Genomic DNA, 18,344 nt, shown 5'->3' with positions numbered 1-18,344 from the left:
GAACTTTTATTCACTCACACTGCATAACAACTGTAAAATGTCTCTGCACATACTTTCCTAAGTCCCAAGAGTCAGAGAAGTCTGTTCTTCACACCCCTTGCTTCTTAGCAAGCTAGGAAAATCCTATGATTTACTCTTGAAACTGTCCAGCACAATAGTATCTTAACTACACATAAGGTTTGCACTAAACAGTCAGGGGGTGTTCAGAGACTCTTGTGCATGAATTGCTTAATTTTTCCATTAGACATCAAACAGGTTTTAGAAATAATTCTGCTGAGATTAAAAAAGCTATGCCAAATGATTTTATCAATGACTCTCTTCTAAATTTGGAATTTAGCAGCAGCAATGGAGCTCATGCAAAAATCCCGGCAAATGAACCTCTTAAGCACAATTCTCCTTTTCAATAAAGGATATTCCAGGAGCTGTTATAACAAAGCAGGTGCTTGCCATTAGAAAAGCACATTACCTTTCCATCAAAGCTTTTTCAGCCTTTGCATTAATATTAACACATATTGTGGAGTTCAATTTAGAATAGGAATCTCCTCTTCAGATGTGACTGGTTGAAAGAGTAAATCAGACTCTTTTTTAAACTGTGCAAGCAAGAATAAATAGACTATTGATAAAACATCTTATGTGGGCTACCAGATGAGGCAAATTAGGCAAATTAATTTGTTTGTGATCTTCTCAAGCTACTGCTGCCTAAAATAGAGAGAGGACTGCCAAGGTCAGTTAAAGGAAGTCAGAAAAGCTCATGTCAATTTTCATGAGCAGTTCTTCAGCACTTCCAGAGACATAACTCTTTGGGAGGAGAGAACTCTCTCACTGAACAAGAAGGTAAGGCACATTTTGTTGGCTTCTTTTGTAGAGCATCCTTAGAGTTCAAAGCACAGATGGATGACAGACAGAGCAGTTGCATCACCTCTAATCCAACCACGGTGTAGAAGCCAGGTTTCTTCTGACTTCCATAGCCCCACCACAACCAATCTGCACTAAAGCAGCACAGACAGCAGAGTCACAATTATTGTAGAGTGTGGTGTCAGATATCATACAGGACACCTGCGAGGGCTGATCTTCCATCCTCAGAGCAGAGCGCGAAAGCCCTGGTCCCAGGAGCCCATCCATGACAGGAACAACAGCAGTGATACTGATAATTCCAGAGAGTCAACAGTGGGAATTTGACACCAAATTTCCGTATTCGATACCTGTCTTGCCAGACAATTTGCTCATAAGGAGAGATTCCTTCAGTGTATTGCTATTGTAGCCAAATATATCTTGATTTCCTACATAATTCACATTAAATGGTGTGTCACTTTATCTAAGTGCACTTTGGGATGAAATCCTTACAGGAAAGAATAATTTCTGGCACATCACATAAATCCTTCAAAGCCATGCATGATGGTTTTCCAGCTTTGCAAGTGGAATGAGGCTAAGGCCCATATCCTTTGCTTTGGTGAGCATTAATCAATCTATCACAAAGCTCCACTGTGCCACACAATATTTTATACAGAGTAACTCCAACTTGTACGAAGGATATTATTTTATTAGAAGACATGGGCCTATTCTCAACTTCATACAAGAAAATGGTATAAGTTCAGAACAAGTACAGTATCTTTTTTCCTGGTTGTTAATACTTCAAATTAAGAGTATAGTTTAAGTAAATCTCTTTATATCTGTGTCTATTATTATTATTATTCTATTTCCTAATTTTGTGTGGATGTATAATCACTTTCATCTTCTTAGCAAGAATCACAAGCAAATTTATGGGAACTGGAAAACATTTCTCTGACATTGTTATGTATGAATGAACAACCTATAAAAAAAGGAGAAACGTGATTGACTACAAGTACCCTTTTTATGTGCTAATAACTGTAAAGTATAATTAATTGTTTACTTCTATAGTCTTATCACTTTTATAGATGGATGCATAAACATTTGTTATTGAATCCAATAATGAACAGAGCTGACATCTGAAAAGTGGCAAAATACTGGAATATTGCTCTATGACATTTTTATATTAGCCATACTTAGACGAGTTCTTACAGTATGCACACCTGGATCTCAAAGGATTTCTGTAGTTCCTGAACCATAACTAAAGAATTTACTGTACTTCTTACAGCTTTGCCTCAAATTATTGCCTGCCTTAGAGCCGCATGGGATAAAAATTTGAGGGATTTCCTACTCTTTCAAGTTCTGCTGAAGAAAACAGTTTTTCCCACTGCATGTTGTATTTGGTGGATTTATGTTTTTTAAGAACAGTTGATGTGGAAATTTCACATAACATAAGTATTTTTGTATTACATTTAATGTGCATTTATGTGAATAAAAATGCAAATATATTTTAAATGTAATATATTAATTAAAATGAATATTGTATCAATCTGCTTTGAAAGTAAATATGTGGCCCAGATTACACTGGAGTAAATCAAAAGTAATGCTACTGTCATTACTCCCCTTTTCAGATAGAAAGATTTTTGGCTATGTTATTTCCTCATATTTCTCCAGGTATGTGCCTTAAAAATTTGGAGCAAAGGCAACATCTCCCATGAAAAGTGGTCCAGAGAAAGAAAGTAAGAAAGAAGGAAACAGCATAGTTCAAAAGTTTAAAAACAAAAGATTTGAGTTACTTTCTGATCTTTGAGGAACAGAATTACCCACAGTATCAAGCAAAGAGAGCCAGGCTCTTCCAATAGTATTTTCCTCCCACTCTTTCCAACAGTAAGGGTCTTCCAGGAGTTAAATTACCTGCCATGTTCCTGCCAGCAATGTTCAAGATCTGTAAACCATGAACTTCTTAACTCTTTGGTGAAATTTCCTTATGAAACAGTATGATTTAACCAAGATATGAAACCAGCATAGACAAGAAACATGCTACCCCTTGTTAATCTTCTCCACCCTCATAAGGAGTTTGCCACCTCTGTCCTTCAGCACATAATGTTCACACTTGTTTATGATTTGTTGCACTTTTTTTGCTGTTGAGGAGGCAGGAGTATATGGCCTTTGGGATCTAAGGCAGCACAGGATGATATCTAATACCAATAGGCAGAAGACATTTCACTGATGTTTTCTGAAATGGCAGCAGGAACATTTAACACTAACATTTAACATCTAAACTGACAGATTGGGCTAAGAAAAAGCCTAGAAAAAACATTCACTTTAGTGAAAGAGAACCATCCAACAAGGACACACAGACATTCAGGGCTGTGTTTAAAGCAGATGGAAAACTGAAGCCCACCCTGCAAGGTGCCAGATCACACTTTTCTGTGTAGCAAGGCAGCATACTACCACAATACCCAGGGAAAATAAGTTAGAAAAAAGAAGTCTGGCTTCAGAAGACACGATAGATCACGAAGACAGCCATTGCCGAAGCTTAATACCCTCTTATATGAAGTTAGCACTGAATACATGCAAAGTTGCATCTGTAGAATCCTGTTATTAAGTATGGTTAATGAAAGCAGTGAATCTTCTATTGTGCAAATGTCTTGGCGCAGTTCAAGACTGTGTCCTCACTGATGCTGAATTGCGCAGACCTTGCCAAAACAGGGTACATCATAGGTAAAGGAAGGAATAAATTCAATAAATGCAATAAACTCTCCAAGACAAAAATAAAAATCCTCAGCCACTTTTACAAGAGGAACCTTAAAGCCTCTTTAAAGTGCATCTGAGAGCCCTTGATATAGGAGCTGCACAAACACACATGAAATACATAAGAAGTATGGAAACTAACTACCGCCCTTAATTCCTAAGGTAACGTGCTTTCTTTCTTTCTTTATCAGGCACTAGGCAATGAAATTGCACCATTTTGAAATGCAGCCACCATTTGCCCCACTTAGTTAAACGCAGCATTAATAAAACAAATACAAGATCCCTTAAGATTTTTCTTTCCAAAGAAAATGTACAAAATGGTAGGGGAAGAGATGAAGGCAAGGAGAAGGACAGAGTGAGCAAGCAAGAGAGAAAGCAAAGAGAATCACAGATTTACAAAAGTAAATGATAACTCTTTCAAAATCACTTGAAATTTTATTCGTCTGAATAAGAACATATTGACAAATTAAGAAATTACATGATTTGCTGAGCACTATGCATTTACAAGACCACAAAACATATTACTTGGAAGTGCAGGAAAGTCAAATCCCAGTGAAATATATTTACAAAATCCAGAATCATATTGCTAGAAGACCACCTTCCCCTATAACTGATTCAGCTATTAATTCTTAACATCAATGAACAGAGGAGCAGAGGAGTTTGTTTTTAATTTTTTTTTTTTTAAAGAGAGGCAGATGTGAATAAGAAAGAAAGAAATATGAAAGAAATAGCTTGCTATCTTAGGGAAGGATCCAGAAACTCCAGGAATAAAAAGAACACAAAGTCATGCGAAGGGTCTGTGAAGACAAACACCTCTGATAAGATCCTTTACGTTGTTCATATGTTGAATAACGCTGTTGGGATCAGTTCTTTCTTAATGCATTATGGCATAAAATCACACGCAAACACATTATGTGTGCTTTCAGAATTCATTTGCTAAACTGGGCAATAAATTGCACTTAGTATTAACTTTTGGCCATTCTAGATTTCTATATTCTGTTCATCAATCTCCCTCCAGAAGCAGCAACAGAGCTACAAATTGGTGCATAATACTATTAGATAGATGGGAAGTTCCAATCCAACAAAGCCAGACATGTGTCATCTTGTTATGGAAAAAGATAAGATTAATTTACTTACAGAAAAAAAATGCGTGAATTTTTGGAGTTTCTTACCTTAGTTCAGTATTTCTTGTCCTATTGAGCGGAATGCTCAAGTTTGTGTATTCACCAATAAGGGGATTCCCCCACAGTCTGGTTGAAGAGTAGGAGAAAGGGAGGGGAGAGACTGAGCAGAGCCATGAAGAGTGGGACAAAAGAGCTATCTGCTGAGAGTTGGGGGCCTTTACAAATAAGGGAAATAAGGGTATTCCCCCACATTCTTCAGCAAGGGGGATGAAGGAGTCAGGTGACCTTAGGTGAGAACAGATGGCAGGAGGCAGGAGTTTGGTATAGGCGGGCCGGGAAGGCTGTAACTTCTGAGTACCTTGGCCAATGGGGAAAAGGAGAGGACATCCCTTGGTTGGGAAATTAGGGTAAAAGGGGGGCATCCTCCAGCAATTTGAGAGACCCCACAGGAATATGCCCGGTGGACTCTCCCTTTATGTGAATAAAGTTTTAGGACGCCTCTGTCTCCTTTTTGGACATTCAGTTCTTGACAGCGAGATTTTTCCGCACACTCTGAGGTCTGTCAAGTTGGGCACACAGTACTAAAGGAGTTTTTTTTTCTTACACCTATTGTGCTCAGTAAGTGTCTTGCAATAAAATGATGAGTGCCTGGGATGAGTGCCCTTCCAGCATGTATTTTCTCATTGGACCAGTTAACAGGCATCTGGTCCACAGTGGGGACCCACAGGTTTTACTGCAATGCAAACTATATACTAAATATACTAGCCACAGGTATCCATGCAAAAGCTATGCAACAAATCATTGCAAATAATTGCTAAAAAAAAATCTAATTATTTGAAAATTGAATTTGTGGATACATTGGAGGGAAGCAGTATTCTCTTCAGCCTGTTAAGCAAGAGAAAAACAACTAAACTTATCTGATAAATTGTTACTACTTCTCCGAGTCTGATTCTCGCATTTCCCAAAAGGCTCCCCATCTCTCAAGCATGCAAGACCATTAGCATGCTGATATTGGTTAGTGAGCCACAGACAATAGCAGAATCAGCAGTCTGCAGGCTCAGGCATCCAAAAGCACATTAATCTCTACATGGAAAAATAGAGAGCTCTACATTACATCAAAACTCCTCTCCTTTGGTGCCTAAGGAAAAGACCATGGTCTATCCCTGGCAAGCATAAATTAAGACTAAAATCCTTTTTTTGACATCCACACATTAAACAAATGAAGTTTAACCAATCTTTTAATGTGGGCCAAATGTCAATATGAAGCTACAGTTACACATGGATACTGAGAATCTTCACCAGTGCCCCTAAGACATACAAACAGTAAATTTAACTGGATAAAAATACATATTTGCAAGACTTACAGATACTCATAATATTGAGGTTTGAGAAGCACCACACAGAATCAGCTAATACAGCCTCTCAGCAGTATTTCAAACATCTGGAGCAGAAAAACTAAGATTTGCTCTGAACTCTAACAGACACTGAAAGAGAAACCTGAGCTCTCTTTGATTTGCAACCCTTTTATTAGGCTGCTAGACTCTGCCTTCTGTGTGAGATACAGAGCTGCAGAAATTAACAGTTCTTCCAGTGACGTGTTCATTAATTACATTTTAAGCACCAGCTGAAGAAAATAACTATACAGCAATGTAACAATAACTCAGTGTAACAATAACAATACTATCACACTGACCTGCAAAGAATTAAGCTAACAAATAAAAGTGTAAGTATTAAATACCTTATTTTAACCAACTCTTAAGCCATCAGCTTTCTTCTTGTTACACATTTCAGACTCTACCAGTTCACCACAATTCATACTTGCTGAAATCTTAGCACTAATTTAACATGGCACCTTTCCTTCCACTCGTTTTGTTTTCTAAAAGAACTGAGTGAACAGGGTGCTCATGAATCTCTGCTCTTTCACCACAATTTATATGACATGCATCAATACTTAATAGACATGAGATTTGCTTCTGTTTTTTTGTAAAAAGCATTTTTTCTTTAAAAAAAGGGACAAAAATATGCAAAGGGTTAAAAAAATAATTTAACAGTAAGTCACCAAAACATGTGCATGCCACAACTGAGGAATTTCTGTGAGCAGCTTTCACTTTCCTCACCTCTTGTACCCTTAATGTCTCTTACCACCCACACACTGCATCACAACAAAAATTAGATTAAGCTCCTTGGAGTAGGAGTTTGTGTTTCTGTAACTGCTTCAAAGCACCTAGTATTAGTTGGACACCACAAGGAAAGAAAGGCTAGAGCATCTTCCTCTGTAACTTCTGCCTTCGATGGATGGCTTCCTCATGCTTTTGCCCAAGACAACATTTGGCAAGAGCATTTTATTCCATGACTCCAGAAGGAAATGAAGGGGAGTCTGTCTAACATGACTAATACGCATTTGATCACAAAGATTATTTACATCTTTATCATCAAGACATGCAAAAATGGACATGGAATCAACACACCTTCTGCCATGAACTTACTACAAACAGGGACAAGTCTGCCAGCCACTATTTTCTATATTATTAATACTCTAGGTTTTACATACATAAGTTGCATTTTATTACATGTCAATTTATGTTATATTTTATTACATTTCAGTTAAGAAGTCAGCAGGAAAGATATGAAGATGGGAATCTTCTTCTAGTCCAAAAACCAACTACTGCCCGGAGAGATAAAGCTCAAGTTCTGCCATGCTATTCACTGCTCTCCTGTCTTCCCCATGCACTTGCGTTCTGCTCTCCTTTTTCCCGCATTTCTGTGTTTTAGTTCCAGCAAGAGAAACTCTCTCTCGTGGTGGAGGGAGCCTGTGATCTCCACAGACAGTGCTGTGCTGCCAGAAAACTATCACAAATAAAGTGTGCTTTACAACATAAACCTCATAACAAACTTTTCCTACAATGAGCTGATCTACTGATTTTAACTCTCTGAAGTGTTTGTGCATTTATATAAATGCAAATTTGAAGCACAACATGAGGCCCACTAAGGGCCTGATTCAGCACTATTGAAGTCGGAGAGATTTCTGGCTTTCAAGGAGCTGAGTTCAGCGGTTCCTAGTATGGCATGGTAAAGAAGATGTGCACAAAAATCCACTTCAGAATAAGCCCCTTAGCCTGGCTATGTCTGCTCTTAATGAGTTAAATATAAAGCAACATGAAATACTGAATCTTGCTGACTATTTGTAGGGCTCATTCAACTTTAGTGGCATTTACTATTCCATGCTTTTTAAAGCTAAGGCCAAAGAAAATCCAAACTGTGTACCAATTTGCATTGCCTCCAAATTGGAGCCTTCTTTAGCAGAACAATGGTCTCTGTGCTGCTGGCATTTCTGCATTTCTGGACACTGCACACCTGTTTCTGAAGACTGAGACTCACCCCTGCGGGGAGGGGGATGGGGCTGGGGAGAAGGGCCCAGCAAGGGATGACTGGGCAGCTCTGTGCTAAACGGTGCTGCCTCCCTGACAGACTGGGTCATGATGAAATCCAGCGGCTGGAAAGCACATGCTAGCTGAGCTAGAGCTTCTATTTTAGCCTTTAGGAAAAAAAAAAAGAGAGAGAGAGAGAGAGAGACAGAGAAAGCTGTGGGCAATTAAAATTCAGATGGTATGACCTTTACAGAGCTTAAAATTTCAGACATTGTGAAATCACTGTTTGGAAAAAAATATATGTATAAAGAACAGGTCGCTTCTATAACCAGGGTCAGTCTTCAAATCTGAAATGTGCGACAAATCTATGTGCATTTTTGTGCAAGCGCAAGTTCACGGACCAGTTATTTGTCTAGACTTGGAGCTGATTTCTGCCTCCTGTTACCCCACAAGCCTGCTGCTTGGGAGACTGCATGCAAATTACCGGAATTGCTTTGGGTGGGAGAAGAGGGTGATGAAAAAGAAAACACCTCCATGTCTACACCTACATACCTACATCAGCCTCTAGTCAAATATGTTTATGTATTTAAATATGCTTATGCTGGCTCCTTGCCTTTTGAATAGTTAAGTTAAAATAGCGTGAAGGAAAAAAAAAAAGTTAGTATCTTCCTCCTCTTCAAAATATTTCCCATTCAAGCTCCCAGTTAGATAATTTAGGGAGCAGACATTATTGCCAGCTTCTATATGTTGTTTGCTTAGGGCAGCAGGCACCACCCTGAGCTGTAATTCCCCATCACAGAAAAGCTGTCTCTGTGTCTAGGCAGCCAGGACAGTCCGGAGTTCCCCTCCCTCCAGACTAAGCCAGGGAAAAAGGCTCTTCACAGACCCACTCAAGGGGAAACATGCTCATATTTCTAGCATTCTTCTGGATGCTCCTGCCAGTGCTCCTGCATTTCATCAGCTCTCTCCCATGGAATCTCTAAATCGCACATTTAAAAATAGACCATCAGATTATCTGGGTAAATCATAAAGCTCAGCTTATCTCCCTCTTCCCATTTGAAATATACAATTTATTTGGTCCACCAGCTCAACAGCAACAAGCCAAGCATAATCCCATATGTCTCAGCAACCCCACTGCCTTGGTGGGGCATACCTCCAGTATGGGCATATACGCTGTGTGTGTATATCTGCACATGCATGTAGGGAGAGTGAAGGAATGTACACGTGTGGGCCGGGAGGTGCACAAATGCACATCTGCTTACAGCAATGTTTATGCCCACGCCGACTACACATGTCCCAGCATTGCAGCACAGCCCCAGCGGAGCCGGGGAGACGATACGAGGATATGGTAGAAGTAACACACCAAGTACCTCAATTATGCACAAAATAATTATTTAACTCTCGCCCAGGCCTTCACACCAATTTTCCATCCTGCTTTCCCAGCGCTTCGGAGGCAGCACACCATACAGCTGGGAGCAAGCAGCCCCGGCGCAGCACATGCACAGTATGCCCATACATACACATCCATTCGTGCACACACATCCTCCCCCTGAGGCGCCAGGAGCTGGAGGAAGCCCTGCAAGGCTATAAATAGCCGCTCGGACTGTGAGCGGGGGGGCAGTGCAGCAGCCCGTTTCCGAACAGTTTTGCTGCCAAGGGAGGTGTCGCAGGGGAGATCTGGGGGTTAAACTGCGGGGAAGTTCCCCCAAGCGTGGCGCGCCCCGCGCCGCCCCCCTGCGCGGAGCCATCGCGCGACCTCTGGCCCAGGGACAACTTTTCCAGGGGGTCCCGCGCCCCCTGCCTGCCCAGCTGCACTCACCGTCCTCCAGAGCCGCTGCCGCTTGGCATTGACAGACGTGGCAGTGACAATGAGGTGGGAAACGGAGACGACCAGGCCGAAAACGATGGCGAGCAGGGTCCGCACGGGCAGCAGCGAGTAGGAGACGAAGGTAACCAGCATGAGCTGCCACATGCCCTGTTCGGGGGCGCTGGGCGGCTGCATGCCGTAAGCGCCAAGGGAGAAGGGGCAGCAGAGGAAGGAGAAGGTGAAGCTGAAAAGCAAGGTGAGCTTGACGATCTGCTGAAGCTGCGTGACCTGCAGGTACTTGACATTGGTGACGATGAAGAGGGAGAGGAAGATGATGCAGTGCACCGGGTGCGAGCCCTTGGAGATGCTCAGGCTGGGGCCGGAGAGCAGCTCGAGCAGGGCAAGGCTGGCGGTAAGCACGATAAGCACGGCGAGCGCCTTGAGCGTAGACGTCTGCTCCAGCTTGAGGTTGTAGCTCTGGAAAAGCGCCTCGAGCTCCTTGCAGTCGAACTCGTCCTCGCAAGCGATGGCATCGAGCAGCAGCAGCGGAGCGGGCTCGCCGAGCCCGCCGCCCGCCGCCGCCGCAGCCGGCGGAGAGCAGCAGCAGTGGCAGCACTTCTTCCTCTTGGTCTTGACTTTCTGAAACGGAATTTCCTCCATGTCAGGGCCATTCATAAACCCCGGGCGAGAAGAGATGCTCCTCGTGGCGTGGCGTGCCCCGCCGCGGCTCTGCCGCGCCGCTCATAGACGAGACGGGAGCTGCGCGCTTGGAGCGGCGCGCCCGCCCCCGCCGCAGCGCCGGCTCCGCGAGCGCAGCACGGGGCTACCCAGCGCGCAAGGAGAGCCGCGCTGGTGCCGCCGTGCCCAGCGCGCCGTCTGCTGCCTCGCCCGCCTCGCCGCCCTCCTCCTCCTCCCCGGGTGCTCCGGGGATGTTAATCTCCTAATGACACCAAAACACCAGCCTCAGGTTTGAGAGCGGGCAGCGGGAGCGGGGGAGCAGAGACGGGATGGGAGAGGAGAGGAGAGGAGAGGAGAGGAGAGGAGAGGAGAGGAGAGGAGAGGAGAGGAGAGGAGAGGAGAGGAGAGGAGAGGAGAGGAGAGGAGAGGAGAGGAGAGGAGAGGAGAGGAGAGGAGAGGAGAGGAGAGGAGAGGAGAGGAGAGGAGAGGAGAGGAGAGGAGAGGAGAGGAGAGGAGAGGAGAGGAGAGGAGAGGAGAGGAGAGGAGAGGAGAGGAGAGGAGAGGAGAGGAGAGGAGAGGAGAGGAGAGGAGAGGAGAGGAGAGGAGAGGAGAGGAGAGGAGAGGAGAGGAGAGGAGAGGAGAGGAGAGGAGAGGAGGGGAGAGGAGGGGGGGGGAGGGGAGGGGAGGGGAGGGGAGGGGAGGGGAGAGGAGAGGTGAACAAGCAACAGGCGGGTCTCCCTGCGGCGGTGCTGCTCTCTGCGGCACCCACGCGGGGCCGGCGGGTCCCGGGTTGAGGGCAATACTTGGGTGAAAAAAATAAAATAAAACCCCGACAACGACACTGGGAAGAAAAAAAAAAAAGATTAAAAAAAAAAGCCGGAAACGCAGCCGCGGGGCTGCGCTAAGCGGAGTCGGAGCAAGGCGGGAGGAGGCAGCGCGGTCCTCTCCACGCGTCCCAGAGCATCGTCGCGGGGCCGGAGATCCACAGGCGCCTGCGCACTGCCCGCTCGGGACTCGCCACACGTAGCCTGTGTCCGCGACACCCGCGGCAGCAGCCCCGCGCACCCCCGGCACAGCCGCCTCCGTGCACCGGCTGCCGCCCCACGGCCCTCCCCTCCATACTCCTACTACATACATTTATATATATTCAGCTATAGTTAGATTTCTATTTTTAGAAAGGTGAATCCCAATTGCTTAGAGACTTCATGTCTTGATGCCTGAATAAATGCACTGATTTTTACCACTTTCGCCTCCTGAATGAATGAAGCAGTTAGGAAAAGTGCAAGGAAAGAGAATTTTATTTATTTAATTTAACCCATGTTTCTGTTGGTGCGTCTGCCAAGGGCCGTGGACAGCCACTCTCATGACAGGAGTTAATCATCATCCCACACAGAACTGTGCTCAGTGCTGCATTAAGAACACGGGGTGTGAGTCTGCAGGCTGTTCAGAACTTTCAGTTCTGACTCTAGTACTCTGCTATTGCCATGTTGCCACCCAAGAATAGGGTGAAATATGATTAATTTTGACACTATGAGGCTGATCTCAAACTCATCAATACTAACAGAAAGGCTCCTTTACTCCTGCTGCTTTTGGAGCAAACTTCTGGCAGGAACACAGTTAGGAAAGCACAGAGATAGAATACTTTTAAAGGATGGAGAGAAATAATATCTGTTTTTTGAAAGTACTGGAGGAATACTTCCCGAAATCCAAGCAGAAATCTACTACTATGAATATGCTGAAAATCTAGTTGCTGATTTTTGGATTACTGAAAATAGAAGATGCTGGTTCTTAATTTGAACCAAAGAGCCTTAAGACCTACAGCTGGCCCAGCTTCTTTAAAAGCTATTACAGCTACAGAAGACAGTCATAGTTCTGGGCAGTATTAACTAAAAACACTGATACTCTATCAAAAGCAACATAGTGTCAACATAGTGTTTCTCATTAATATTTGGGCATTAATTTTAGCCCTGCAGACTTGTTATTTGGTTCTTCTTTTGAATTTGTAGGGGCCTCTTTAGGAAACATGAACAGATTAACATTGCTGGAGTTCATGCATTACAGACTCAAAACATTTCACATTTGAGGCAATTATTGTCACTTACTCAATGTTCATACAATGCTTCTCACAGTGGGTTCCTAGTCTGGGAACAAGTTCCTCTGCAGTGCAGAACTGGAAAAATAAAGAGTTAAAATTTAGTCTTCTGTAAGCAAACTCCATGAGGAAGAAAGTAAAAGATTTGGATTTCCTGACCAATAAGCTAGAGACAGGAAGAGATGCCTAATTGAAATGCAATGACATGTAACAAAAAGGGCTTCCTCTACTTTGCAATATTTCCATTGTGTTTGGAAAGCTCTGAAAATACATCTCAGTGTTTGTTTTAGTGCACGAATTCCTTTCAGGCACACATATCTTAGGCAGATATATACTGTTGTATTTTCACCTATTTTCACCTATTTTCACCTATCCTTAGCTTTCTTCTAAGCTCATGTATCCTGACAGGCAAATTAGTACTTTGCATCTCACACTGTATCAGAGGTGGCACCTTGTTGCCCAGCCCCAGGAACAATATTCTGAAAGATCTGTCATGCTAATAGTTATCATTTCTTTTTTCTGGCTCTCCCCCTGCTGCTGGGAAAATAGAAGGGGAGTAATTATCTACAAGATACCATGCGATTTGGAATATTTTCCTGCTTCTTACAGTCCAAAGTTCAATGCAGCAGAGAAGGTCCATGTGTATGAAGTGTATACATCTCCATTCTCATCAGGTCAAGGGAAAGCAGTGAACTGCTGAAGCTTTGTCTTCCTTAGGCACTGCAGGAATATGGAAACGTCACAATGTGATTAATGGAACTCTTCCACTCTTTATACACTGTTTCACGTCATAGCACCATAAGCACCTGGCTTTAGCTTGCACAGCAAAGAGCCTAATTGATACTACTGGATAGCACAAAAATAAAGGAGGAACCTGAAAACCAGAAGTGTTCTTAGAGCAAATAACCAGCTGCAAAACTGTGGGAATGCACTTCACAGAATGTGACATTTTCTGACTAAGCTCATCTGATACAGATAGCTGCAGTCTAGTTGAGGTTATGTGAACTCTTTGTGGTTTATACTGCCCTTCAGTCCATTTCTAAGAAAAATACATGGTTAGGTTTGATTCAGAATACCCTCAAAGTTTTGAAAGTTAGCCAGATCCAAACCAACTCTTCCTGTTGGGTGGCTTTGCATTTGTAAGCAGACACTAATCTGGGAATATGTGTAGTACTGACAGGAAGGCATGATTAGAGTCCATCTTTATCACCTTTTGTGCTGCAAGATCTATTTTTTCAGCCTTTTCCTAAGAGGCGAGCTGACATGGTTCTTTGAGACACTGAAAGTGGAAAACATTTCTTTATGGAGACTTGGGCAGCATAAGGATTTAAGTTACACTGAACATGATACATAACTTGCTACATTTTACTGGACCTCAGTAGAAGTCCAGAAGTACAGTGTAACAACTCATATGAATTATCCTTTTGATAATGATTCAGACTTCACTGTCTATTTTATTTACCTTAGTTACCTGATTTTTGTATCTTTCTCTCACCTCCAACAGTCTCAAACACTCCCTGCCTGATGCATTTGCTAGAGATCATCTTTGGAAGGAATATTTTCTGCAGAATTAGAATTTTGTGCATTCATTCAATATTTTTAAAGTTTGGCAGCAATAGAATTTTTGCCTTGGGTTAACTTTTATCTGAGTATCTCAGATATTTCACCTTTTATTTTCAGTTAGGATTGCCTCCTTGAAAAAGAATGCCATGGTCTGTCATCCAAGACAGGGATACAAATCTCTCTCCTCCTCATCCTCTCTGACAGCAAGAGTAAAGACTCCGCATAAAGTACTGAGAAATTTCTACAGACTCATTCTATCAGGCGCCATTTGTTAATGTCAACACGGAAAAAGAGGTGCTTGTGACCCTCTGGTAGGAGGAAAGCAGTAACATGCGTAGTAAAAACATGTCCTCCTGAAAATAGTAGGAATGGTCTGGCTTACACTTAAAGACTCAGCTGTTTTCCACCTCTCCTGGCTCTTTGAAATATATTGATTGCTGTTTTACATTTTAAGGAAAACCAAGGTTTGGAAAAGGGGAGTTTGCCCTTTTATTTACACATTTTGTTTGGATCAAAATGGGAAATCTATTCATTCACATTTGTATTTCAAGAAATATAGACTAGATTCCAGTAAGGCTACCAAAATACTTTTTGAATGGATTTCAAAAGCATCATACTAATCATTTACGTTGCATGTATTCTGATGAAGCACAAATGAAACATATCTCTTACATACCAACTCCACAGTTACACAACTTTTCCCTGCAGGTTTGAATTTACCTAACTATTTACCTAACTAGAGAGGTTGTATCAGAGCTCAAACAATTTTTCACCATCAAGAAGTGAAAATATTACAGCATCTCTAAGTTCAGCTGTTTTAGGAAACATTATTGTTTAACTTCAACAGAGTACTCCAAAATATCTTCCTGGTTTACATTTCACCTGTAGTGCTTCTTCCCACAAGAATGAGTTTTAAGGGATAAGGAGTTACCTAAGGCACCCAGAAGAGATGCAGATCCTTCAAAGATAAATTAGGTTATAATACCAATCACTCAGTGAGGAACCTGTGCCTTAGCTTGTGTCCAGGTCTAATGACGGCATGTTTGCTCACCCACTCTCTTTTGGACTACGTACTATTCAGACTATTTTAACCACAATAGGAGCCTATTTAATTGTATAATATATCAGAGACAAAAAATAATAATTTTAGATTAGAAAAGAATTACTTTAAGGGCTTGACCTCATGTCGCCAGTCAGTCAAGACTGCTGCTGAAGCAAATGGCAGATTTGACTGAAAATTAGTATGGTGAAAGAGGCTAATTTGCCAGCAGAAAATGCGGATGGGTTTTCTCTAGTTCTCTGTGGAAGAGAGACTAGAGACAGTAACAGCATTTGAGTCATTTACCTCTGTCTTCTATTCAAAGCCTTCCAGGACAGCGTGAGACTTCTGCGACCTATTGAACTTCTATATTAATACTAACGAATCTCTCCAGTGAGCAAGCAACATGTTTTCCAGCCAGCGTGGATTTATGACAGGTCAGCTGGATCCTTGCAGCCTTTAACAACTCATTCATCTCCTCCATCAGTACGGCATCAACTCTGATTTATCTACTCTTCATCTAAAATTAGAGCTGTCCAAAGACTATCAAACGGGCAAAATTTCAGGGGGTGAGAAGGCCAGTCCTTTTTTTTTTTTTTTAATGTGGAATTCACCAACCATTTGTTTTATAGTCTCTTGTAAACCATATCTGTCTGCTGCTTCCCCAAATACCACTCACTCATCTGGCTATGCTTCTGTTTCACCAGCCCTCACTGCCTCCTCCCTGGTGCTTTAGAAAGATTTTGGGAGTTTTCTCTTCATAAGTCTGTGGAAAAAACATAGAAATGACAGAGAGGTTTCAAAGTAGAACAGTACTGATGTAAAAATATAATATTGATATGATATTGATTTAATATGATATTAATATTAATATTGTATTGCTATATTAACATTATATTGATATTAATATGATATTGATTTAATATGATATTGATTTTAAAAGGCCTAACAATAGGAAAGACACAACAGAGAAACCACCAACCACATGTAAAAGTTGGCAACGCTGGGACTATCTACCTTCAGCATTTCATTTTAGATGCTAAGTTAGAGACTACTCTTTTTCCCATTTTTTTCAGTGGAGAAGAGTAATAGAGCAATAGTAAGAGGGTGAGATACAGCAATTCTCAGGTCACAGAATGGCAGAATCTCTGTGGTTTGCTCTATTCTTGCACATCTTCATGGTGCAGTGCAGGCCCAGTTCAACTACTAAGAATCCTAAAGCTGCACGTTATATGGCCTTGTACCTGTGTAACAAGTTATTAGCTTGTAGCTTCATGCCCTGCTAGCATGGCTGAGCAGTTAGCAGGTCTGGAGACAGCTTTTGCAGTGCTGCCCTGGGGATCTTTGCATGCAGTCTGCAGATTAGAAATAACACAAGCTGGCTGGCAGCAGCTATCAACCTTTTCCCCCCTTTCCTTTTGGTCAGAAAGATCTTTCAGCACATTGGTATCTTTGGAATCACATTCTCACCCAGTGCAATCCAAGCATTTGTGTTTGAATGTTGAGCTGAATGTTGAAAAGGTATTATTTTACCTTTCCTGGATAGTTTGCTTAAACTATTTCTCAGCCAGTTCCACAGAGGAAGCAACAAACACCATTAGAAAAGCTGGAACTGTTCTCACGCAAATACAAATATTTTTGAGTTTCCAGTAGTTTTTTCTGCAAATACTTTTGCAAAAACAAAGGAAGGAAAACCATCCCACTCCTTCTCCCCAAAACTTCAGTACTCATCCAAGCCATCCATATGATGACGATGATTTCCCAAACTAGTTAGCAGATTTGGTACCAGTTTCCATTTTGCAGGATATCTAATTGACAAAGGCATCCTTAAAAATCTCTTAGCAATAAAATTATACTCATTAGAAGTAAGACCACAGAGAATAAAATATATTCTCACTTTCAAGTCAAGTATTCAATTCTTGTTTTAAGAGTTCAGCAGAATGCCCAATATCAGGGTGCTGTGCTAGAGATGTCTGACATCTTTATAAGGCTCTGATCCTGTTTCATCAAATCAAGGAAAGTTTTAATCCTGAGTGTAGCTAAATTAGCTTTGGTACAAGAATCATTCTGAACAGGAGCTATTTGCTCAACTTCATATACATATTGACATTTTCTAAAGTAAGAGTATGGTTCTGTACTGATCTTTTGCCTAATGAGGTGTCTTGGATGTATTTGAAAAAGGACAAGTATCTCGCTCAGTGTAATTCTTTGAACATTTAAAAGGAAAAGTCAAGAGGCAAGTAAAAACACAGGTAGAAACAGCAGCTGAATTTCAGAGTTCATAGCCATATTTCAGATCCACCCATATTTATAAAATAGACATTAAATAGTAATGTATATACTGGCCAGCTCGTGTATACCCATATTTTTTTCATTTCAAATTTGTTCTAGACACATCTGTTTTTAAGTTTTTTTTCTCCTGTGTATGCTTTTCTTATGTCAAGCTTTCACTCTTGGTATTATTCAGGACGTGATCTGATATTACTTTCCATCAGAGTGCATTCACTAGCAATTCTGTCAAATAGCTTCTTCAAGTGTCAGACCTGGGACTCCCTTCTGGACTTCTGGGATAGTTTGCTTAAACTATTTCTCAGCCAGTTCCACAGAGGAAGCAACAAACACCATTAGAAAAGCTGGAACTGTTCTCACGCAAATACAAATATTTTTGAGTTTCCAGTAGTTTTTTCTGCAAATACTTTTGCAAAAACAAAGGAAGGAAAACCATCCCACTCCTTCTCCCCAAAACTTCAGTACTCATCCAAGCCATCCATATGATGACGATGATTTCCCAAACTAGTTTCATCTGGGATGATTTTTTTCTGAGTAAGGGACTCTGACTCTGAAGACATGAATATTTTCATTTGCTGATCATCCTATTGAAGACTGAAAAGTGGCAACTGCAGCTTAACAACAACAACAAAGAGTAGAATAATTACAGACAGTTCTCACTGGAGGAGAAGTTTGCTCTTTTTATAATAATTCTAGTGTTTCCTAGTAACTATGAAGTTAATACTAACTCCAACACACAGCATCCTACAGTCAACCAGTGTGTTCTCTGCCAGTTGCTAATAGAGTCTATCAGCAGGGGATA

The 18,344-nt window shown here is 41.8% G+C and overlaps 1 protein-coding gene across 1 annotated transcript in view; it reads right to left on the bottom strand.

Annotated features, from left to right (window-relative positions):
* The window catches only part of ADCY1 (adenylate cyclase 1), a 132,603-nt gene extending 122,044 nt beyond the window's left edge, over nucleotides 1-10,559 (bottom strand). The window contains exon 1 of the mRNA XM_088522388.1: nucleotides 9,894-10,559. Within this exon, the coding sequence (XP_088378514.1) occupies nucleotides 9,894-10,556 (663 nt within the window). The 5' untranslated portion in view covers nucleotides 10,557-10,559. The remainder of the gene's footprint in view (nucleotides 1-9,893) is intronic.
* Nucleotides 10,560-18,344: the final 7,785 nt, after the last annotated feature.

Source organism: Tinamus guttatus, unplaced genomic scaffold (assembly GCF_059628265.1).
Source record: "Tinamus guttatus ecotype Peru unplaced genomic scaffold, ASM5962826v1 Tinamus_guttatus_pri_ptg000151l, whole genome shotgun sequence".
Classification (NCBI taxonomy): Eukaryota; Metazoa; Chordata; class Aves; order Tinamiformes; family Tinamidae; genus Tinamus; species Tinamus guttatus.
This window is presented reverse-complemented; position numbering and strand designations above follow the sequence as displayed.